The sequence below is a fragment of the Alligator sinensis genome, unplaced genomic scaffold (assembly GCF_000455745.1).
Source record: "Alligator sinensis unplaced genomic scaffold, ASM45574v1 scaffold647_2, whole genome shotgun sequence".
Classification (NCBI taxonomy): domain Eukaryota; kingdom Metazoa; phylum Chordata; order Crocodylia; family Alligatoridae; genus Alligator; species Alligator sinensis.
Genome location: NW_005841832.1, coordinates 3,836,431 through 3,857,716, shown reverse-complemented (window position 1 = coordinate 3,857,716; position 21,286 = coordinate 3,836,431). Strand labels below are relative to the sequence as shown.

The following is a 21,286-nucleotide window of genomic DNA, read 5'->3' as shown; positions in this document are numbered from 1 at the left end:
CTTAGCCGCAGCATCGCACTGCAGGCTCATGTTCATCTTGTGGTCAATGATGACCCCCAAGTCTCTTTCTTCCACAGTGCTAGCCAACAAAGCACTGCCAAGCCTATAAACATGCTGCGGGTTTTTCTTCCCAAGGTGGGGAACCTTGCATTTTTCAGTGTTAAACACCATCAGGTTCTCATCCACCCATTTCCTGACCCATTTCCTGAGCTGGATCACCCTCCTGTCCTCCGGTGAGGATGATTTACCCCAAAGTTTACACCAAAGGGTGTTGAGGGAGCTAGCAGGGGTTATTGCAGGGCCCTTGGCACGGCTTTACAAGCACTCGTGGTGCTCGGGCCAGGTGCCAGATGATTGGAAGATAGCCAATGTGGTCCCCATCTTTAAAAAAGGGAAAAGGGAGGACCCAGGCAACTATAGGCCCGTCAGTCTTAACTCAATCCTGGGGAAAGTCTTTGAGAAGATCATCATGGAGCACATCTGTGATGGGCCGGCATCAGGGATGATGCTCAAGGGCAACCAGCACGGTTTCATCAGGGGCAGGTCATGTCAAACCAACCTGATTGCCTTTTACAATCAGGTCACAAAAGCATTGGATGCAGGTGTCACCGTGCATGTAGTCTTTCTGGACTTCAGCAAGGCCTTTGACACTGTCTCTCACCCCATCCTCGTTAAAAAACTAGGTGACTGTGCCATTGATGCCTGCACAGTCAGATGGATAGCAAATTGGCTGAAGGGTCGTACTCAGAGGGTGGTAGATGGGTCATATTCAACCTGGGGGGAAGTGGGCAGCAGAGTCCCCCAGGGCTCGGTCCTTGGGCCCACACTGTTCAATTTCTTTATCAGCAATTTGGACGATGGGGTGAAAAGCAACCTGTTTAAATTTGCTGATGATACCAACATTTGGGGTGAGGTGGGCATGCTAGTAGGGAGGGAAAGACTGCAGCAAGACCTGGACAGGTTACAGGGGTGGGCTAACAAAAACAGGATGCGTTTCAATACTGACAAGTGCAGGGTGCTGCACTTGGGCAGTAGTAACCAGCAGCACACTTATAAGACGGGAAGCTCCCTTCTTGAGAGCACGGAGGCAGAAAGGGATCTTGGAGTCATTATTTACTCCAAGATGAACATGGGCCAACAATGCGAGGTCACAGTCGGCAGGGCTAACCAGACCTTATCGTGTATCCAAAGAGGGATGTGGACAACATTGAGAGGGTCCAGAGGAGGGCCACACGCATGATCTGGGGACAGCAGGGCAGACCCTACAATGAGAGGCTATGGGACCTGAACCTGTTCAGCCTTCACAAGAGAAGACTGAGGGGGGACCTGGTGACAGTCTATAAACTCACTAGGGGGGACCAGAAGGGTTTGGGGGAGACCTTGTTTCCCCTAGTGCCCTCCGGGATAACAAGGAATAATGGCCACAAGTTGTTGGAGAGTAGGTTTAGATTAGACATCCGTAAGAACTACTTCACAGTCAGGGCAGCTAGGATCTGGAACTGACTTCCAAGGGAAGTGGTGCTGGCTCCTACTCTGGGGGTCTTTAAGAAGCTCGATGCCTACCTGACTGGGGTCATTTGAGCCCAGTTTTCCTCCCCCAGGCAGGGGGTCGGACTTGAAGATCTACAAGGTCCCTTCCGACCCTACTTCTATGACTCTATTATTCTACCTCTGGCTGCACTGGAGGTCCGGGTCAGTGTCCTGCTGGAGGGTCCTGGGGGTCACTGGGCTCAATGGAGGCTCAACAGGCTTCTGCCTGTGTGCTTCACACTGGAGCTGGAGACGAAGACACCCGAGCCGGGGATCATTTGTATCATTGGGGGTGGGGTGGGTGGGTGTAGGGGTGGAATTTGTGAAGGTGTGGGGGCACAGAGCTCCAGCCCGCAGTGGCAGCCCGCCTCTGCCCCATGCACAAATCCAGTGGGCATATGCCCCCCATGCCTCCCCCAGGGTGCGTGCAGTGGTGGGAGCCTGCCTGCAGCTCTGTCCCACCCCCACCCCGAGGCCCCATTCACTCCAGCCCCTGCCGCACTCCCTCCTTCCCTCCCTCCCACTCCTTGCCACTCACTCCTTCACCATGGGGGCTTCAGTCTGCCCACTCCCAAGCCCCTCCCCTCCCTTAAGCCCCTTCTCCTTCACAGATGTGCCTGGTAGGTGCTGCTTCATGCATTGCTGAGCTCTGTTCATGGCCATGTTTAGGGTAATGGTAAGAGGGATGGATGAGCTCTGACAATCACTGAGCTGTCCTGACTACAGGCTCCAAGCAAACATCGCACCTCCCAGAAGCACTGATCTGGATGACAAATAGGTGCTTTCATCCCCAGCAGGAAGTAATCGCCAAACATGGTAGAGGATCATGGAGTCTCTTGCCCTAGGGCCCTGCAGTTCTTGCCTCCAGATTGCAACTTCCATCTCTGGTCCTAGTCAGCCATTGTGTTCCCCTCTGCCTTTTCCCAGCTGTTCCACCCCTGTGTGCCTGCAGCAGTTACTGACAGCAAGCTGTGCCTCGTGGATTCTAGGGACCGTCCATGTTCTGGCAGTAACCTGCCACCACTTCTCCCCATGCTCGTTGGTCTCTCCTGCACCGGCTTCTCAGGACTCCTATCCAGGAAGTCCTCATTCTCCCTGATCCGACATGGCATGGATATCTGTGCTTTTAACCCCTTTTCCTCCAAGAAAGACACCACTAGAACTCGAGCCAGTGCCAAAGGGACAAAACTAAATCAACAGATTCTCCCGTTCCCCAAAAGCCCCAGCTGCAGCCTTGGCCCCTGCACCCAGGCCAGAAGCCCCAGCTCAGCCATTTGCTCATCTCAGTAAGTCACCATGGCCCTCTTGTCACCATGCCCCAGGGGCAGTCATAGCCTTCATGGGACACGTGTCCGTGCTGCCACCCCATGATCGTCCTATGTGACTGCACCATGTGCTTACATCACACCATGGGGCTCCACACTGCACACCCAACACCACTTGCACCTCCAAATCATGGCCTCAGAAATGGCCTCTGAGCCGCATAACAGATCTAAACCCCGTTTGAGGACAACAGGTCTTTGGCAGAGACTCCTGGAGACCTGGCCCAGGTGCCAGGCAGACACAGTCTAAGCAAAGAGGAAAAATACTGAGAACAATTGTTACCTGTGCAGGACCAGGCAGTTTAGTGGGTCTGAGCCTGACCAACATGGTAATCTACACACATAAAGAGCACTGCTCAACGACTCTGGCCAGCAGAAGCAGCTCAGCCAGGCCAGCTCAGATGAAAAGAAGCCTCCTACCATTCGCGAGCTTCCATTTCTGGGGAACTCCAAGTGTGTGGGCATGGAATCATAGCCAAGGAGCAGAGGTCACCTAGTCCATCCCAGCCCCCTGCTCGCAGCAGGGTCATTATGCCTGCCAAATGCTTGTCTAACCTGCACTTACAATCCACTAGCTCTCTAGCAGACCTGGTCCCATGTTGAGACATGCTCTTGGTTAGAAAATTCTTCCTAATATCCAACATAAATACCCACTTCTCTTTTCCCTTTCGCCTCTCCAGTGCCAACCTCTCATAACTCCTGTCCAAGTAATCTTTCTTTTCCTTGATGCAATGCAGCATGGATTGCATCAAGGCCTCCAGCCTTTGAATCTTTTCCTCTAGGGCACACACTAGCTTACATCTGATGCAGATAAAATGGTCTTTACTTCAGGGTGGAACATAAGCATGGCACATCCCACACAGGTCACAGCTGCTGACCCGCCTCTGTTTGTGCCGCCTTTGCTCCCTGAAGGAGAAGCAAGCTGTAAGAGAAAAAAAAAACCACCCCACAAAAACCCACACACCAAGCACACACACCTGGGCCCCTGTGCACACATACAGTCTCCTGCTCCCTGGATCTCCCATAGGGTTAACTCCTTAGGCAACTCCTTCTCTGTTTGTTCTTGGTAACAATGGTCTCAATCCTCCCTCCCTTCGGGGTGCATGGTTTGCTTTCCCCTGTCAATGGAGTGGGCTCCTTCTCATCCAATGTGAGGGCTTCAGACCTGTCCTCCAGCTGGACAGCCACAGGTCTGAAAGAGAAGTGTTGTCTGTTGCTGGGGGCGGGGGTAAGTTCCCATCTTCCACCTCACAAAGAAGGTGTGTCTTCCAGTGCTGTCTCTGGCTGTCCCTCTTCCATGATGCTGGAGGTCTCTGTGCATCAAGTCAATAAAGGACTCATGGTCACTGATACTACTGAGCCTATCTGCCTCCTCCTGTAGCTCCCTTGCCTGATTCCTGAGAGATCCCAGCAGAAGGCACCTCTTACACCTCTTACACTGCAAGCATGTGCATGTGCATGTGCAAGCTGGGGTCACAGCAAAGCCAGGCCGGAACCTGGGTGTAAACCTTGGAAGTTAGGGGCCATGCCCAGACAGAACCAGCACAGGAACAGGCAGAGGAAGGGCTGGCAGTGGCAGAGGCTTTGGCACTGTGACATTTTCCAGCCACCTGTTCATTTCCTGAAAGATCCTTCTTTTTCTTCTGCTGTTGTCTTCTGGGGAAAATTCCCTCTTCCTGCTTCACCTGCTTCCCCTCAGCAAGCTACAAGGCAAGAATGTGGCTGGGCAAGCTCCCCAAGCACTCAAACTCCCCTGGTTGCTGGTTTGTTCACTGCTCCTGGAGTCTAAGGGCATTTATACACATACTTTTTTGTTCCACAATGCGCTGGAGATAGACCACTTGGGAGCAGACTTGTGGGATTACACATTAGGTGCCATCATGCCTTATTGCCGGTGCAGGGGGAGACCAATCCCAGAAAGAAGCAGGCACTTGCGGCTGGGAGCCCACTCTGCTGACAAGGCTCCTAGCTAGCAGCCTCAGGGCTGCCCTACAGTTTAAGGACTTAGAGGCCATCATCGTCCAGACTCGCAGCCTCAGCTGTTTGTTGGTCACAGATGGGGTGAGAATCCATCAGCTGATGGGACTCTCAGCCCTGGCAGCCATGGGGCGCCCTCACTGGGAGATCGCAGCAACTGGGATCTCCCAGGCATAAGGGGAACAGGCTACAAATGCAGGTTAAATCTGGATAGAAACCAACTATAAAGTCATTACACATTTTTTAACAACACCCTTAGTACTGGTTGGTCCTTTTAAAAGCTCCATAGTCGATCCACATGTGTAGCTAGTCTTAATTAATTGTGCAGTTAATCAGGGAATAGAGCAATAAATGTAAGATGTAGAGGGGGCCTCAGTAAAAAATCATCTCTTGCCTCTGACACATTTTGTGTTGGTTGAAAATGCTTCCAGAGCACTTTTAGGAGGTCACTTGGGCCCTCCAAAGGGCTGCTGGTCTGTCCAGAGTCTGCTGGAGCATATGGCAAGCCTTTGCCTGTGGCAGTGAGCAGTGCAGCTGCTCTTGCTTTGCTTCCCATTGCAAAGTCATAGTTTTCCCAATATAACCTGAGGCAGGTGCGGGGAAAGATGCATCCCCTCCCATATCCGCCTACTCAAGGACTGGCCACAGCACCGGAATTACTGTTTTCTTTTTGTTTCTGGAGGGTTTTCCTTCTCTGGAAATGGTCTTGCCTTTTCATCAACTTCCCTGTGGAAGCTCTCTCTCTCCTGACACCACATCACATGGATGACAACAAAGCATGAGAGTCCAGACAGGGCAGCACTGTGGCTTTATTGCTCTTCTTCTCATCAAGTGACTTCTATTATCACAGGTCCTCCATGTAATTACTGTGCAGCCCCCCCATGCTGGGAAGCTATTTACTGCAATAGCAGAAGTTCAGCACTGAGCAAGGCATCATAGTATAGGCAGCCCCCTGCATCCCACCCCAGAGTGATCCTGCATTGCCCTGATGAACATAGATTGATAGCCTGGGGGCAGGGACCAGTCAGAGCTTGGGGTTCAGCATTGATAACAAATCTAGAGATGAAGCAGGATGTCAGTTAATGTAAAGAGCTGCCTGGGGGCATCCCCTCCTCCTCCCTGCACTGAATCCTCCGCTTGGCTCCCCACACCAGCCTGTGCTGGGGCAAGGACATGGGGGATACACTGGGGGAGGAAGGATGCAAGGATCTCAGTAAATCTTCCCTGTAAGCAGAATCCACACTACAGTGCTGCCATTGCAAGTGAATGACTGTCACCCCCTTGCTGGGCCGACAACTCCCTGCCCCTCACTGTTGGGATAATCCAGCTGGGGTCATGCTAGGAGTGCATGGGTGGGGAGGGGCTGCCACTGTAGGACCCCTGGGTCACCTTGAGCATGGTGTACAAGATGGGTTCAGTAGGGGTGGGGGCAAGATTCCCCCGCTTCCTGTTCAGACATTCATGGTTCAGTTCGGTATAGGTGATGCCATCAGCACTGGCATGGAGCTTGTCCTGGGGCTGAGAGGGGAAGGGAAGAGCAGATGGAAAGACAGTCATTGGGGTATGGGGCATGTGTATGCATACAGCCATACACCCACATGTGTGTGCACACATGCGTGTACACAGACATACACACACTCATATTACTGTGCCTGCTTACACAGGCATTCACATTGATATGGGGAACATTTACACTCACCCACCCACAACTAAGCTCATCTGTGCGCCCACACACTCCCACACATGCACACAGGCAGAAATATTCCCAATGCAAAAAACATGCACAGGCTTACTCAGCCTGACGAAGGGTTTTTGAACCCGAAAGCTTGCTTAATAACTATTCTCCAACCATTTGGGTTGGTCTAATAAAAGATATCAAATTCACCCAAGGAACCTTGTCTGCCTATGTCCTTAGACCAACATGGCTACAACCTAAACCCCTGCAGGCTTACTCACACACTTGTGCTTCACACCCTGCAAGCATGACCCACCAACAGCAACAGCTGCAACATCCTTCTCACACCCAATCACACGGCTAAGGTGATCACCCATCCCTAATTGGGTGGGACAGTCTTGGATTGGGAACATCAAGTCCTGGTCTTGGGCTGCTGGACTCTAGGACAGTATTTGTCCCAGATTCACAGTGTCATGCAGGGATGGGAATACTGCACATTTCCCCTTGCAGGCTAGCAGCAATCCAAGCCTACAAGTGGCTGCTTGGGGCTGCTGGGAGGAGGATGCAGGGGGAGTCATGTGCATGTGCCTGCCTGAACACATGCATGGGGATAGGAATACAGCCAGGCAGTGCAGAGACCAGCTCCCTGCAGGTATGTCTATGGGGGGAGGGGCATAGGAGGGGCATGGCGGGGGCAGATTGAGGCCCCTATGGTGAGGGAGGGAGCTGGGGGCACTGCAGGAATGGAGCAGGACAGGGCCACAGGTGGCTCATGAAGGGAGCAGGTGGCAGGCCAGCTCCCCGTCGTGGCACGCACCCCTCAGTGAGGGGCATGGAGGGGTACATGCCCCCTAAGATTTGCGCATGCAGTGGGGGCAGATGCAGGCTGTCTTCTGTGGGCTTGGGGCTTCTCACCCTGCTGCCTTTCCCTTGGGAGCCCTGTGCCAGCATTGGGGGTGGCAGAAGTGTGGAGTTGTGTCCCCTGCTGCTGCTGGGTGGGTAGGGGTATGCAGCTTGTGCAGGGCTCCTGAGGGAAAGGTATCAGGGTGGGGAGCCTCGCGCATGCAGCGGGCAGCCCAATCCACACCCACTCTGCATGGCTCTGCTTCAGCTGTGCCACTGGTGGAGGTGGAGGGAGGGCTGGGAGACGTGGGCATCACCCTACACACAGCCCATATGCATGTGTTCAGTGGTGCACTGCAAACACCCACAGATACACAAACACAGCAGAGAACAGATGCAGGAGCAAGTCCCACAGAGACAACAATGAGGCCAGCACACAGGCATGTGCATACATGGAGCAGTCTGGACTCCTATCAGGTGATGCTGTGAGTCCACCACCACATAGCAACCCCATCCCCATCTCAAATCAAACAGCCCCAAGCAAAAAGCAAGGAGCTGGAGGAGGGGTCAGAGTCTGAGGCCACACAGGCCCAGTGTGGGGTGAGTTGGAAGGTGCTTACCAGGGTCTCTGCCTGATTTACTTCAGTGACAGAATAATCTATAACAGAAACAGCAGGTGAATCCAAGAGGCCTCACTTCAAACTGACTCGCACCCTAGCTAGCTCTGACCCTCCATCTCTCTCATCCACTGCCCATCTAGGGGATCCTAAACCTTTTACAGCCAGCCTGCACCACTACAACTGGGGCAGGTCATTAGATCTCAGTTACCTAGGAATAAACAGAGGCACAGAAGGAAAGCACGAAGACAGGGATGGGATCTCACATGTTAGAGCTTGGGTGCTGGGAGCCAGGACTCCTGCAATCCATCTCCAGCTCTGGGATGGAAGTGGAGGCAGGTGGGTTAAAGCAACAGGCAAGTGATCTACGGTAGCTAGAGACTTTTCCATCTCTCATTCCCCTCCAGCCTGGGATGGTTCATGGAGGCTGGAAGATGAAGACATCAGCTGTTTTATCCATGGAAAGGTTCTCCACTCTGCAACCTGCCAGCAGGCCCAATGGATCATGCCTGCCCTGCCCTATGTGAGTGAACCACCCCAAGCACAGTCCCCATAATCCCACACTCCCCTTATGTGCCACTTACAGACAGGTTCTGGGTCCTCTGGAGCCCTCATATCCCTGTAGGGGTGAGAGAGAAAAAAGTCACTTGTACATGTCCTCATGCACAGGGAGATTTCCTTAAACAGGCAGTGAGAGCCAGTCCAACCTTACACATCAGTCCAAGCCTCCCAGTCCCCTCCTCCAACCATTACCTCTCACTTCTGCCTGGGCCAGAACCCATGCTCTCAGCCCCGCTGCTCTAACTCACTAGACCATGCTCCCTCTCAAAGCTGGGGAGAGAACCCAAGAGTCCTGTGTTTCTGTTCCACTCCCAAATGCTAGTCCTCACCTAAAGCCAGAAGAAAACTGAGGCATCCTGGTTCCCTGCCCCACTCCCTCCCATATTAACCCATAAAAACCTACTCTCCTCCTACAACTGGGTTACAACCCTAGCAGATCATGAGGGGGTGGGGGGGGGGCACAGATTGAGAGTGTGGCTGGGATCCCTACCTGTTCCATATTGGTGCCCAACCTTTCCCTGCAGAGAGAGACAGAATCCTCCATGAGCTGATCTGCACCAAGTCCCCCTGTGCCTGGGCCCCTACCACTTCCCCCACCCAGGGCACTGCAGATGAAGGGGCAGGGGCAGAAGTGCTCCCTCTCCAGGTGCTGAGCTGAATCCCCTTGGAGGGCTAGGCTGGGTCAGGGCATGCTGCCTGCAGCACTGTCCAGCAGGGTTGGCATCACAGCACAGGAACAACTGGAGCTAGCAGGGAAACTGGATCCCTGCACGGTCCGTTACTGATGCTGATTATAATGAACTAGACCCATAGGCCAGGCACTTCCCTGGGACCCAAGTGAACAAGGGGCCTGGTGCTGGCAGCTCGCTGGCACTGAGGTGCAGCTGCCTCTGGGGTGGGGGTCAGAGGCTGTTTCTACAGGGACTCCTCCCTCAGCATCCACTATAATCACACTCACTGCTCCTTGCAGGGAAGGCCCTCTAGCACCACCCTAGGGCAGCACAGGCTGTGAGGGGCCAGGGCCTGCTACTGAGCCCCCACCCCTCACCCTAAATTTCTTTCCTAGTCTCTCTTCCATGCACTGACCTTTCCCAGCCCTGCTAAGCAGCTGATAGAGCACTTCCCTCTTTGAGCACAGGCACATACCTCCTAGCAGTCTTCTGTAGCAGAGGAAGGCCACAAGGAGGAGAAGGAGGATGGAGCACACCACAGCAATGACAATGGAGGTGGCCTGGTTCCATTGGACTTTTGGTTCTGGTATGCATGAAACAGCAGGACAGGCAGTGAGTGATGGGAGGAGCTGCTCCAGTGCTTCCCACTGCAGACAGTGCTCATGGACTGGGAGACCCCTGGATCCAGGACTGCAGTGAACTGGGGTGAGTGTAGAGGCTGCATAACATCGTGTTGGGGGACCAGGAGCAGAGGGGATTCTAGGTGACAGTGGTCATCAGGGGACAGAGGTATGATGGGATACAGGGGGTGAAGCTCTTGTCCCAGGTGCTCACTCCACCCAGCTTCCACAGCCCAGACCACTGGGGTAGATCGTGGCAACCTTCTTGTGGTCTACTCCATCAGCACATCTTTGAGGGAAGCTAATGGCACACTTCTCTCGCTGCCCCTGTGTTCGGATTGTTACCAGCCAAGTACCTTGTTGGAATGCTAGCAGGGTTCACGCACCTAGCATAGCGCCCTTTTAGGGTGCGTGATTACAACTTCTGGGCCCACACCACTACTAGGTAACAAATCTCCATCTCCCATCCTACAACTCAACATCGAAAGAAGCAGCACAGCTAAGCTCTGTCATTAATCAGATTGCTGCTGAACACAATGCAGTTGTCATCCTGCTGTAGGAAACACTGTGAATCACCTGACAGACTCGAAATGCAAGGCTTTAGTTTGGCTGCCTTCACCCTCAGCAAGACTTGTGGCCTTGCAGCCTTTGTCAGAACAGACACCGAGTGGTGCCAAGTTGCTTCCTCACTAGACGACAACAAAATTGAGTGGCTCACTATCAAGACTGGTGACACTTCCATCCTGAACATCTATAAGCCTCCAGGAATTCCTCTGTCTTCTGCCCAGGTGCCACCAATCCAACACCCATGCCTTGTATCTGGTGATTTCAACTCACAGCACACAGACTGGGGCTATAGGAACATAGACCTTGATGGGGAGTTCTTGGCTACCTGGGCATCAACAAACAACTTGTACATGCTATTTGACTTCAAAGAAGCTAACAGCTTTGAATCACGAAGATGGCAAGCAACTATCAACCCTGACCTGGATTTCTCAAGTGTACATGTCAGCTATCAGCCTACCAGACGAGTGCTGGAAGAGTTCCCGTGGTCACAATGTCAGCCATCACTAATCCTTCACCTAAGCTTTGTAGCAACAACGAACAGCAGACCATCACTTAGGTGGAGTTTGTGCAATGCCAGGTGGGGAAAATTCAAAACTGATACAAACTCTGTTGCTGACTCACTGCCAAACCCATGGACATGAATTCCTCTTAGGGTGCATTGTATGATGCAATTCTTACGTGTGTCAAGAATAGTATCCCCTTAGGGTATAGGGAAATTGATATCCCAGACTGGGATGATGAATGCCAACAGATGTATAAAAGTTTCATCTTAGCTGGACCACAGCAAGCCAACAATGATGCCACACAGCTCATCAACCATCTAGACAAAGTCAGAAAAGCCTGATGGGAAGAAACACTGGAGTCAATTAACTTCTCACATTCCAGTTGGAAGGCTTGGCAGAAGATAAACCATCTCACAGGAAAGAAACAAAGTATAAGCAAGTGTGAAGTTTAAGCTGATGACATTGCAGTTCAACTTGCCTGTATTGGCCGTTACATTAAACCTGACAAGGAATTCATTAGGCAGATAAAGAAAGAAGTTAAACAGCTCTGGAAGACTCATGGTCCCAATGCTCACCTGTCTGGAGAAATTAGTACTGAGGAAATGAAGGCAGCCCTTAAGCTTTTAAGAAAACAAATCACCAGGGCCTGATGCTATACATGCTGAATTTCTTGACAAAATGATCAGCTTTATTATGCTCATGCTTCAGAACTGCAGTTTCACTCTCAAGACCATCAACAGGCAGAAAAATCACCTTAGCAGTCTTGAGAACGGCATCCCTCAAAGCTCGGTATTTTCTCCATTGTTTTTCAAAGTGTACATTGTGGATCTGCCTCACAACCAGTCCAAGCAGAATGGCTGTGCTGACAACCTGGCTCTCACCAACTCAAGCAAGCCTTGGGAAGCCACTTTGACATCAGACATGAACGTGCTTGCCAGCTACTTCCACAAATGGCATCTCCAGCTCAGTCTTGCTAACACAGCAGCGAAAGCCTTCCACTTAAGTAACAACCAGGCAAAGAAAGAAATAACAGTTAAGATTGGCAATTGGACACTTGAACTCTTTTACACCGTTACATATTTAGGAGTCAAGCTGGACTGGACCCTTACCTACTGCTAGCACTTGGAAGAGATCCAGGGTAACGTTAACAGCAGGGTAGCAGCATAGTATTCATCACCTTGCTGGTACCACCTGGGGTACAAGTTTCGAAACATTTTGCACCTCCTCTTTGGCACTTGCATATGTGCCTACTGAGCACTGTGCACCAGTACGGGGCCAGAGCATGCACACAAAGCTAGTGGAGTCCAACCTTAACAGCATCATGAGGACCATTACCAGATGCCTTATGCCAACCCCAGTTGACTGCTTACAAGTCCTCTCAGGCATTCCCCCCCACACCCCCCCAAACATTGAGAAAAGCTGCTACTCTGATCCTAGGCCTGAAAGCCCAAGACCCAAACCATTCTTTGCACTCCAGTCTAATAGTAGCTGCAAGCCAGAAAACCAACTATCACCTGAAGTTGGAACCTGCTCTCCACTCAGTCCAATAAGCTCATTGAATTTGCCAGTGGCCTGTCACCTACAGCATGGACCCTCCATCAGTGGAACAGGAAATGTGCTACACAAGAACTGCAGCTAAAGAACTTCATCCTCAACATGAGCTTCCACCCCTCAGCCTGGCAGCTGCCCTGCAGGGCCTGGACTGCTCTTAACCCTCTCAGAATGGGTGTTGGACAGTTTAAGGCAAACATGCACTCTTAGGGCTTCTCCAGCAATGCTGGCTGCAGCTGTGGTGCTAAAGCTCAGATGGTTGACCACATGATCTACGAATGCCTATACAGCCCTCCTTCGGACTACCAAGGCCTTAATAACATTGACCATTCTACCTGTTGCTGGCTTTCTGGCCCTCATGCTTCCAACATATGAGTGGCAACACTCGTTTCATCATCACTGGGTTCTTCCCCTCACTGAGGAATTTCCCAGCACCTCAGATAATTTACCCCAACACCAGAATCATAGGGATGGGAGAGATGGGGAGGGGGTGTTGGCAGGTGTGAGAGGGCTTCCAGCAGGCTGAGATCAGTGGAAAAACATGGCCTGTGAAAGTGAGTGGCAGAGAGAGCAATAACAACACTGTTCTTGCTGTGCTGTCTAGAGGAACACCTGTGCCTGGAGGGGCAGAGTCTGTGCCCACTGGGCAGCTGGTACAGAGAGAGGGACTCTTGTGTAGTCTCCTCTTAGTGCAGGGCTGGATGGACCTCTCCCTGTGTTCACCCTGCCCTGGGGACTCCCAGAAGGGCTGATCTCCAGGACATCCATTCCTCACCTCAATCAGACTCTTACACAGGGACAGTCTTCGGTATGTGCGACCAGCCAACTTGGGCACATCTAATACCCTACAAGGCCAAAATTCATATCTTGGTATCTGTGCCCCATACTAGTCATTACCTGTGTCCATACCACACTATGGAGCTCCCACTCATGGTGGACAGAACCATGGGTGGAATGAGCCTGTTACAATGGCTGACTGGATATGGACTGTCCATCCCACTCTTAGGCCCTGTCCCTGAGCTCCCTGGGCCAGCTGGAGCTGGCACTGTTTGAGGCTGTGTTGGGCTGTGGTAGGGGATTGTAAATGTAGGTAGTTTGAACAGCCCCTGAGCAGCTGGGCTGCTAGTAAGGAGTCCTGTAATCTGCATATCCACAGAGTCCCACCCTCCAGCACTGTACCATCCCCAGCTCTCCCTCCATCTGTTGAAGCCAGTGTTGATCTAAGCTCCGTCTGGTCACTTCCTCCAATGCAAATAGAAAGAAACTGTCAGGGATGGGGCAAGTGAGTTGAAACATCTAGTTAGTGTTTGTGCCATTTCCCTGCAACTCAGCACTTATCTTTGATGTCATTTCAAGGGATCAGATGAGTGCCTGGGGAAGGTGTTTCTCCATATTACAAACCCCATGAGCAGGGGCAGCCCTAGGGAACAGCCCTCTGAGGAAGCAGAAGGGACTTGCAGTGCAGAAGGAGGAGCCTTTTGGGGCTCCCATCATCTATGATCTATGGCTGGTTGGATGAGAATTGTCCATCCCACTCCCACTCTCTGTCTCTGAACTCCCTGGGCCAGTTGCACCGGGCACTGTTTGAAGCAGAGTCAGGTCAGTACCGTCTGTGTGAAAAAGAAGCATCTGTTAGACCCTGGACAGGGGAAAGGGCTCCATGGAGGAAGGACGATGCTGGGCTGGTGTCTGCAGTTGGGTGCAGTTACACAGGAATCTCCCATCTGACCTGCGTTGGCAGTAGCTACTCTACCTTGGCCTTGCTCTTTCCTGTGGGGGAGAATCACGCCAAGTCTGGTCTGGTTTTCCCTCAGAGGCTATAGAGGAGCATAAATGGGTGCCAGAGTCAGAGGAAAGGGGTTTAAATGATGATTTAGCCTTAAGGGTCGGCAAAATACGGCTTGTCAACTGAATGTCTGGCCAGCGACTCCACCTGCTGTTCTCCACATGGTGCTGAACCTTGCACACTCCTGCCCACACCGTGCTCCCAACCATGCCCGCCGGTCCAGTCCTGGCCAGTGCACACAGCTTCCCGACAAAGCTGCTCGGTTCTGCCCCCCGCCTCCCACCTCCAGTGGCTCCACCTCCCCGTCCTGCTCAGCTCCACCCTGGGGGGAAGCTGCATCTAGGCAGCTCCTGCCCCAGTGTGTAACACCCAGGTCCTGGCCACCTTCCACCCACCCTGGATGTCCATGCAGTGCAATGAGCAGACACCTGCAGGTGGCCAAGTGGGTGGAAGGTGCCCAGGAGCTGGAGTTGGATCCAGCTGGAGTCATGTGCCCCCCCCCCCCTCCCCCATGCCCTGAGTGGCACAGAAAGGCAGGAGGAGGAAGAGGAGATGCCATGGTGGGGCCGGGGCGGGGTGGGGAGGCGGAAGCCAAGCAGGAGCTGGGTGGCTGCACCTGCACCAGGAGCAGCCCCGCTGGGAAGTTGTGGGCGCTGGCCAGGAGTCGGGATGGGGCTGGGCCCACAAGTTGCGGGTAGGAGCATGGTGCAGGCTCCCCTGGGTGGCAGTGGGCAGGGCTCAGGCCCATGTGGAGCACTGTGGAGGTAGTGGGGGTGAGGGGGCGGTCAGGTTGGACTGAACCTGCACCTCCCCAGTGAGCTCTCCTGTCTGCGCCCCAGGTCAGCTCCCAGAACCTAGCAGACAGCCCCCCAACACAGACATGCAGCCCCTCCCAAACACACCACACACAATGTACAAGAGTAAGACTTCATTTGGAGCTATGATGCAAGCACTCTACATAAACTACTCAAAAAATGCCATAAATAAGCATATATATATAATTTTTTGAAATACAGTTAAAAATGTTACAGTAGGTGTTTCATTTTTAGGATATGATTTGGTTTTTGTCTCGAATTTGTTAAAGTGATTTCTTCTAAAAGATTTTAGATGTGTGGCTCTTGACAGCTGACCAAAACTCGTTAAGTGGCCCTCCAGTCAAAATAGCTGCTCACCCCTGGACTAGAGGCAGAGTTCTAGCTCAATAATGGATTTTCTCTCCCCTTGCCTCAAACCAATTGGGCTACTGTCTCTCTCTCTCTCACACACACACACACACGCTGAGAGTTCAACTCTTGTCACTTATGACTGAAGCTAGTGCTGAGGATAAAAGAAAAGTCTCCTCTGGACAACCCCCCATCCTTCTCTCCCCAGTTTCTGAGACTGCTGCTACCAGACAGAATCCCCTGCTGTGGCACCTCGGAGTTCAGGGGAGATCCTGGCTCTGAGCATGCACCTCTCAGAACTGGAACCCTCACCTATGACATTGATCCAAACAGTGTCACTGGGATCTGACCAGGAGTCTGGTTTCAGTTGGACAGGAACCTGGCATGGTGGATGGTAAAATTCCACCCATCAACATGAGATGACAGGTCTAAGATTTCACTTCTGTCTTTATACAGATAGAACTGCACATACTGACACTCACACTGGATGGTGACACATCCCCTAAGGGGGATCACCCCTCTTGAGCTCGTGGAGATGGAGGGTTTGGTTAACAGGGAATCTGCATCACAGAGAAACAAGGATTAAATCAGGGAGATGCAGATTCTGCTCCATGGGACTGCAAACTTGCTCCTTAGTGCAGCCCCAGTGGCACAGAGAGGGAAGAACAGACAGAGCCTTGGGAGTACAAGGGACCTGGGCCCCAAGTCATACTCATAATCTTAGCTCTGCAGGGGTCAATTCAAAAGGTTGCTTTGGGGTCTGAGGTACAGTTCTCTCAGGCTCCATTCCAGGCTGAGGAAAGATTCACAGGGTCTGTTCTATTTTGGGGTCCAGGACTCCAACCCCCTTTACTCTTGTCAGTCTCTCCGGTACTTAACACCAATGTGCCCACTGCAATCAGCTCACAATAGTCACATCCCGTGGCCTGGAAAGGAGATGGCTCAGTAATGACAAGATCCCAGGTCCCACAGCTGTCACTTTCCCCTTGGGTTTAAGTGGATCCTGTCCTAACCGGGAGTGGAGGGGGACCTACCAGCTCCCCTCCATATGATCAGTGATGTCAGAGCCCAACACTGCCCAGAACAGCCCCCAACAATGTGGGGCTCAAATCACTGTCTCCACAGATGTAGGTACATGCCCTGGTCTCAGATCCACACTGTGGGAATACACCCTCCTCTTATATCCCTCCATAGCAGAATGCCTTGGTCCTCATACCCGGCCACGGACACACACTCTAGCTGTCTCCAGTACTGGCAAAGAAAGAGGAGAGAGAGCAAACACCATGATGACATCAAGGGGGTCGCCTCTCAGTGCTGCTACTCACTGAGCCTGATGTCCCTGCAGGCGCTGAAGAAAGAACTGAGTGTTGGCAGCAGGGGCAGCTGTAGGAAGGTGATGATCGCAGTTCATTTCCTCAATATGAGAAAAAAATAGTCCTCAACTCTCTTTGATAGTCTGGTGTGGTCAGAGCTAACACAGACCCCCTATGTAGCCAGCGATCCACATCGTCTTATTCAGAAGCCTCCAGTGCTCACATCTGTGAGTTTAAGGGGGAGAAACTTGTCACCTGAGCCCACCTAGATGAGAATCCCTGCCTGCTTGGGCCATCTGATCAGCCCAGGGGAGGCATTAGTCCACAAAAAGCACTGAACCAAGAGATGTTCTGCCATGGAGTCAGCAGGGATATTCCTTCCTGACCCCAGCTCTGCCAGGCTCCCACTTCGCAGTGTGAAGGTCAGGGGGGCTTGGGACAGAGTAGTCTCTGGCAGGTACCTTGCAGGTAACAAGAACTACATAAATAATATGGGGCTGCAGATTCTTCATGTTGTAGCGCCTCCAGGAGGGAGAAATGAAGAGCCACAGACTGAGAGGAATAGGGAGTGTCTCCAGAGCCAACTCCCTTCCACCTGCTGTCATTTCTTTTCACCTGATGCCCTGTCACCTATCCAGGTCCTCCCTACTTATAGGGGAAGGATGGGATAATAGAATCAGAAAAGTAGGCCTGTGTGAGACCTGAAGAGGTCATCTAAACCAATCCCCTATGCCAGTGGTTCCCAAGACCTGACAGGTTGCACACCACCAATTTAGAGTGATGGAACTTGAAATACCTCCAGAAAAATGTTGTCATATAAAGTAATTATAATAAATCTGTTAATGCATACTACTGACAGGTTGTCTATGTACCACTGGTGGTACTCCTTCCACAGATTGGGAACTACTGCCCTATGCCTTCATTTAAAGGGTGTTTCTGAAATGCCTTTTAAGAAACAGGGGTGGGGGGGAGCAGAGACTTGCACGGCAGGGGTGGCTGCACTTCAGCTCCTATCCTCTCCCCACACCAGGGTGGGCAGCCCACAACCAGGGAGCAGCAGCAGGGGATGTTTTTAAGTCCCTCAAGATGGAAAGAATCTTTTCTCCGCTCTCCCTTCCCCTCTATGCTCAGTGGCAGGTTCCCTCCCATCCTCTCTCAATCCTTCCCTCCACTGCCAGCAACTGCTCCTGCAGCACTGCAGCTGGCCTGCACATGCACCCAGGATCTGCTGGAGACAGCAGCAGCAAGAACAGGAGGAGTAGTTGGGGGGTTCCCTTCCTGGTGCCTGCTCCTGGACTGACAGGGAATGGGAGGGGGTGAGAAGGAGACTGGGCAGAGAGGAAGGACCCACCTACTGGTGCTGCTTGCTGCTGTCCCTGTCTGAGCCTGGTACCCCACAGAGCATGACTGGGAGGGCAGGAGCTCCCTGGGCACCTGTTTGCAATCCAGCCACTGCTGCTTAACCCCCTGCCCATTGCTCCCATACCCGATACAAGTGCCAGGGATGAGGCCCCTGTCAAAGATGGCCAATGCATTTCTTTTGCTGGGAAAACAATTCTGCTCCCACAATTCCATCACACGATGGTGCCAATGGGAGATACAGACCCCTGCTTTAATTAATCTCCTTCAAGCTAACCCTAGACCCCTAGACTACCCTGGCCTCAGATTCATCCCTCACTGTCTTTCCCCACCAGACTCTCCACTCTTTGCCCTATCTGTGCCCGCTCAAGTGCCCATTCTCTTCAACCCAACCCACGCTGGTTGCTCTGGGGGCACTGATCTATCCCTCAGAGTGCTCAAGAAGCAGGAATTTATTCACACCACAATAGAGGCAGAGGCCTTCCCCATTGCTAGCACCTGCCCTGGCTGTGGGGGCAGAGGCCACCATTTAGCTGTGTGCTTGTTTCCCTTGAGAACAATGGGGGAGAGTGGCCGTATCTACTGGGGGCATCTATTGAGGAAGGTGGTTAAGGGAAGGAAAGGCAAAGTGGGGATGTGAATGACCATTGTCAAGATGAGAATTGCTGGGGAGTGTCCAGGGTTCCCTGGTGACATAGGCTGGGGACAGCATGAGGAAGGGGAGAGGGGGCAGGAGGGCAGATGATCCAGGTGAAGATGGTATGAGGAGGAGAGGAGAGACATGACAGAGCCAGGGCAAGAGGGAAACAATGGATTGGGGCTGGTAAAGAAAGAGAGGAGAAACAGGAAGAAAAGCCAGGGGCATGTGGAGATGTGGGCTGTATGGTGATCTCTGACAACTCTTGAGGCAACAGTAGTAGAGTGAGAAAGAGCCAAAATCTTTTACTGACAGTCATGGAAAATGGCTTTAACTCACACCACCACCCATTATAAGGGACTGTCACTAAATTATAATCTGTTACTTCCATAGCACTGCTGGCTGGGTGGGGAATGGAAGAGGGAACTTGTGTGCCCTGCCCCTGGTTCCTATGGGGGTGGTGAGCTATTTTTGTCCCCTTTCTTCCTGCTTTTGCCTTCAGCTTTGTTGTGGCCCTTCAGCTACATCCTGTAGGCAGAGAAGTTCAGCAGCTCAGCTCTGCCCTGGGCCCTTGAGTTGCTCCCCAGGAGACAGGGGGGCAGTGGGAGATGGGGCTCTTTCGCTTCAGGAGGTGTTGGCTCTGATCTGAACCCTTCCCCTGGGCTCTAACGGAACACTAGCTCCCAGTTCAGACCCAGAGGTACAACCCAGGAGTCCTGGCTGCCAGCCCCAGCTACAACGCACTAGACCCCATCCTTCCCCCAGAGAAGGGGATATGTGGGCAAGTGCTGGGGTACGTGACAGAGCACCAGATGCAAAAAAAGTTAGAAATGACAGCAAATGGGAGCTGGCTCTGGAGAAGCTCCCTAGTGCCCTGGATCTGTGACTCTACATTTCTCCCTCTTGCAGGGACTGCAATCTGCAAAACCTGAAGCCCCATATCATTCATGTTGTTCATGTTGCCACCAGAGACTGCTATTTCGTGAGTGTGCGTGCATGTGTGCACGCGCAGGGAGACCAGGGACACAGGCAAAGGATGATTAGCCCAACTGGTATGAGGTGGGAGGAGAGAAAATAAGTGCCTGAGCAGGCACTAGAATTCAGCCTCTAGCCCCAGGGTGGGCAGTTATTTCAGCTTGAGGGCCACTTAATGAGGTTTGGTGAGCTGTTGAGCGCCACACACATAAAATCTTCCAAAAGATATAATGTTAACAAATTAGAGATAAAAACAAATCATATACTAAAAATCAAACATCTACTGTAACATATCTTAATTTAATTTCAAAAAAATGTTGCCCTGTTTCGTGTTTTTTGAGTAGTGTATATAGAGGCGATTGCATCATAGCTCACAATAAAGTCTTACTCCTATATATTGTGTGTGGTGTGTGTATTTGGGGTTGGGGTGCTGTGCACATTGTTGCGGGGGTGCTGTTTGCATCCTAGATTCTGGGACGTGGCAAGGGATGCGGGGAGGGTGGGGGGAGGGTGGGGCAGAAGGCATGTGCAGCAGAGCTCCCCAGGTGGTGCAGGTACAATCCAGCCCCCCTCCCCCTTCCCCCCAGCAGCTAACTGAATAGTGCTTGTTGGGGGCTGAGCCCTGCCTACTCCCTCCTGGGATAGCCTGTGTCATGTCCTGTCCTAACCCACTGGCCCTAGCCAGTGCACAGAGCTTCCCAGCAGGGCTGCTCCTGGTGTAGCTGCAACTGCCAAGGTGCTGCTCACCTCCCCCAACCTTCAGCATCTCCTCCTCCTTCTCCTGCCCCTGCTGCACCACTGTGGGCAAAGGGAGAAGCTTCAGTTGGGTGGCCCCAGCATGAAGGGCTGAAGCTTCAGCTCTAGGTCCTAGCTGCTTTCCACCCTCTCCACAGACCTCCGAGTAGCCACCTGCAGATGGCCAAGTGGGTAGAAGGCAGCTGGAGCAATGCAAGAAGGGCAGGAGGAGAAGCCACTGGAGGCAGGGGATGCTAAACAGGGAAATCTGAGTTTTTCCTTTGTTTTTTTCATGGAAAATGGAAAACCCAGATCCCTGCATATAACCCAAGAGCAGAGGCAGCCCTAGGGAACAGCCCTCTGGGAATGATCCCCTACTTTGCAGTTCCCCTTGGGACAAGAGACTCCCTTGCTCCCTCCAACCAGAATCTGCAGGAGCTGTGGCTCTTCCCCCTAGAGGTGGACCTTCCTGTGACTCGCACACTTTTCCCTGGACAAATGTCAACTCTACAAGGCCTCAGGTCTCAGGGCAGAGCCTGGCTCAAACACCCTGGTGCAAACAGGAAGGATACTCACCAGTCACCACAATCTCCACAGGGTTGCTGGGATATGACAAGACATATAGTTCTCCCTGGGGGCGGTAGCTGCAGCTATAGTTCCCTCTGTGCTCCCAGGTCACGCTGGGGATGAAGAACTCAGCCACATGCCCCATAGTTTTCATAGGCTGCAGCATCTGCTGAGCTCCAGCCTTGTGCAGCAAGAACTTCAGGTCCTGGCGCTGACACCGACACACACAGTGGATGGTGACATTTTGTCCTGGAGCCCGGCCGACCGCAGCCCCGCTGGGAACGGCCGAGCCCGGTGCGGTGGGAGCAGGCACT

The 21,286-nt window shown here is 52.5% G+C and overlaps 1 protein-coding gene across 1 annotated transcript in view; it reads right to left on the bottom strand.

Annotated features, from left to right (window-relative positions):
• Positions 1-15,749: 15,749 nt before the first annotated feature.
• The window catches only part of LOC112548123 (immunoglobulin superfamily member 1-like), a 10,682-nt gene continuing 5,145 nt past the window's right edge, over positions 15,750-21,286 (bottom strand). The window contains exon 5 of the mRNA XM_025192584.1: positions 15,750-15,946. Coding sequence (XP_025048369.1) covers positions 15,750-15,946 — 197 coding nt within the window. The remainder of the gene's footprint in view (positions 15,947-21,286) is intronic.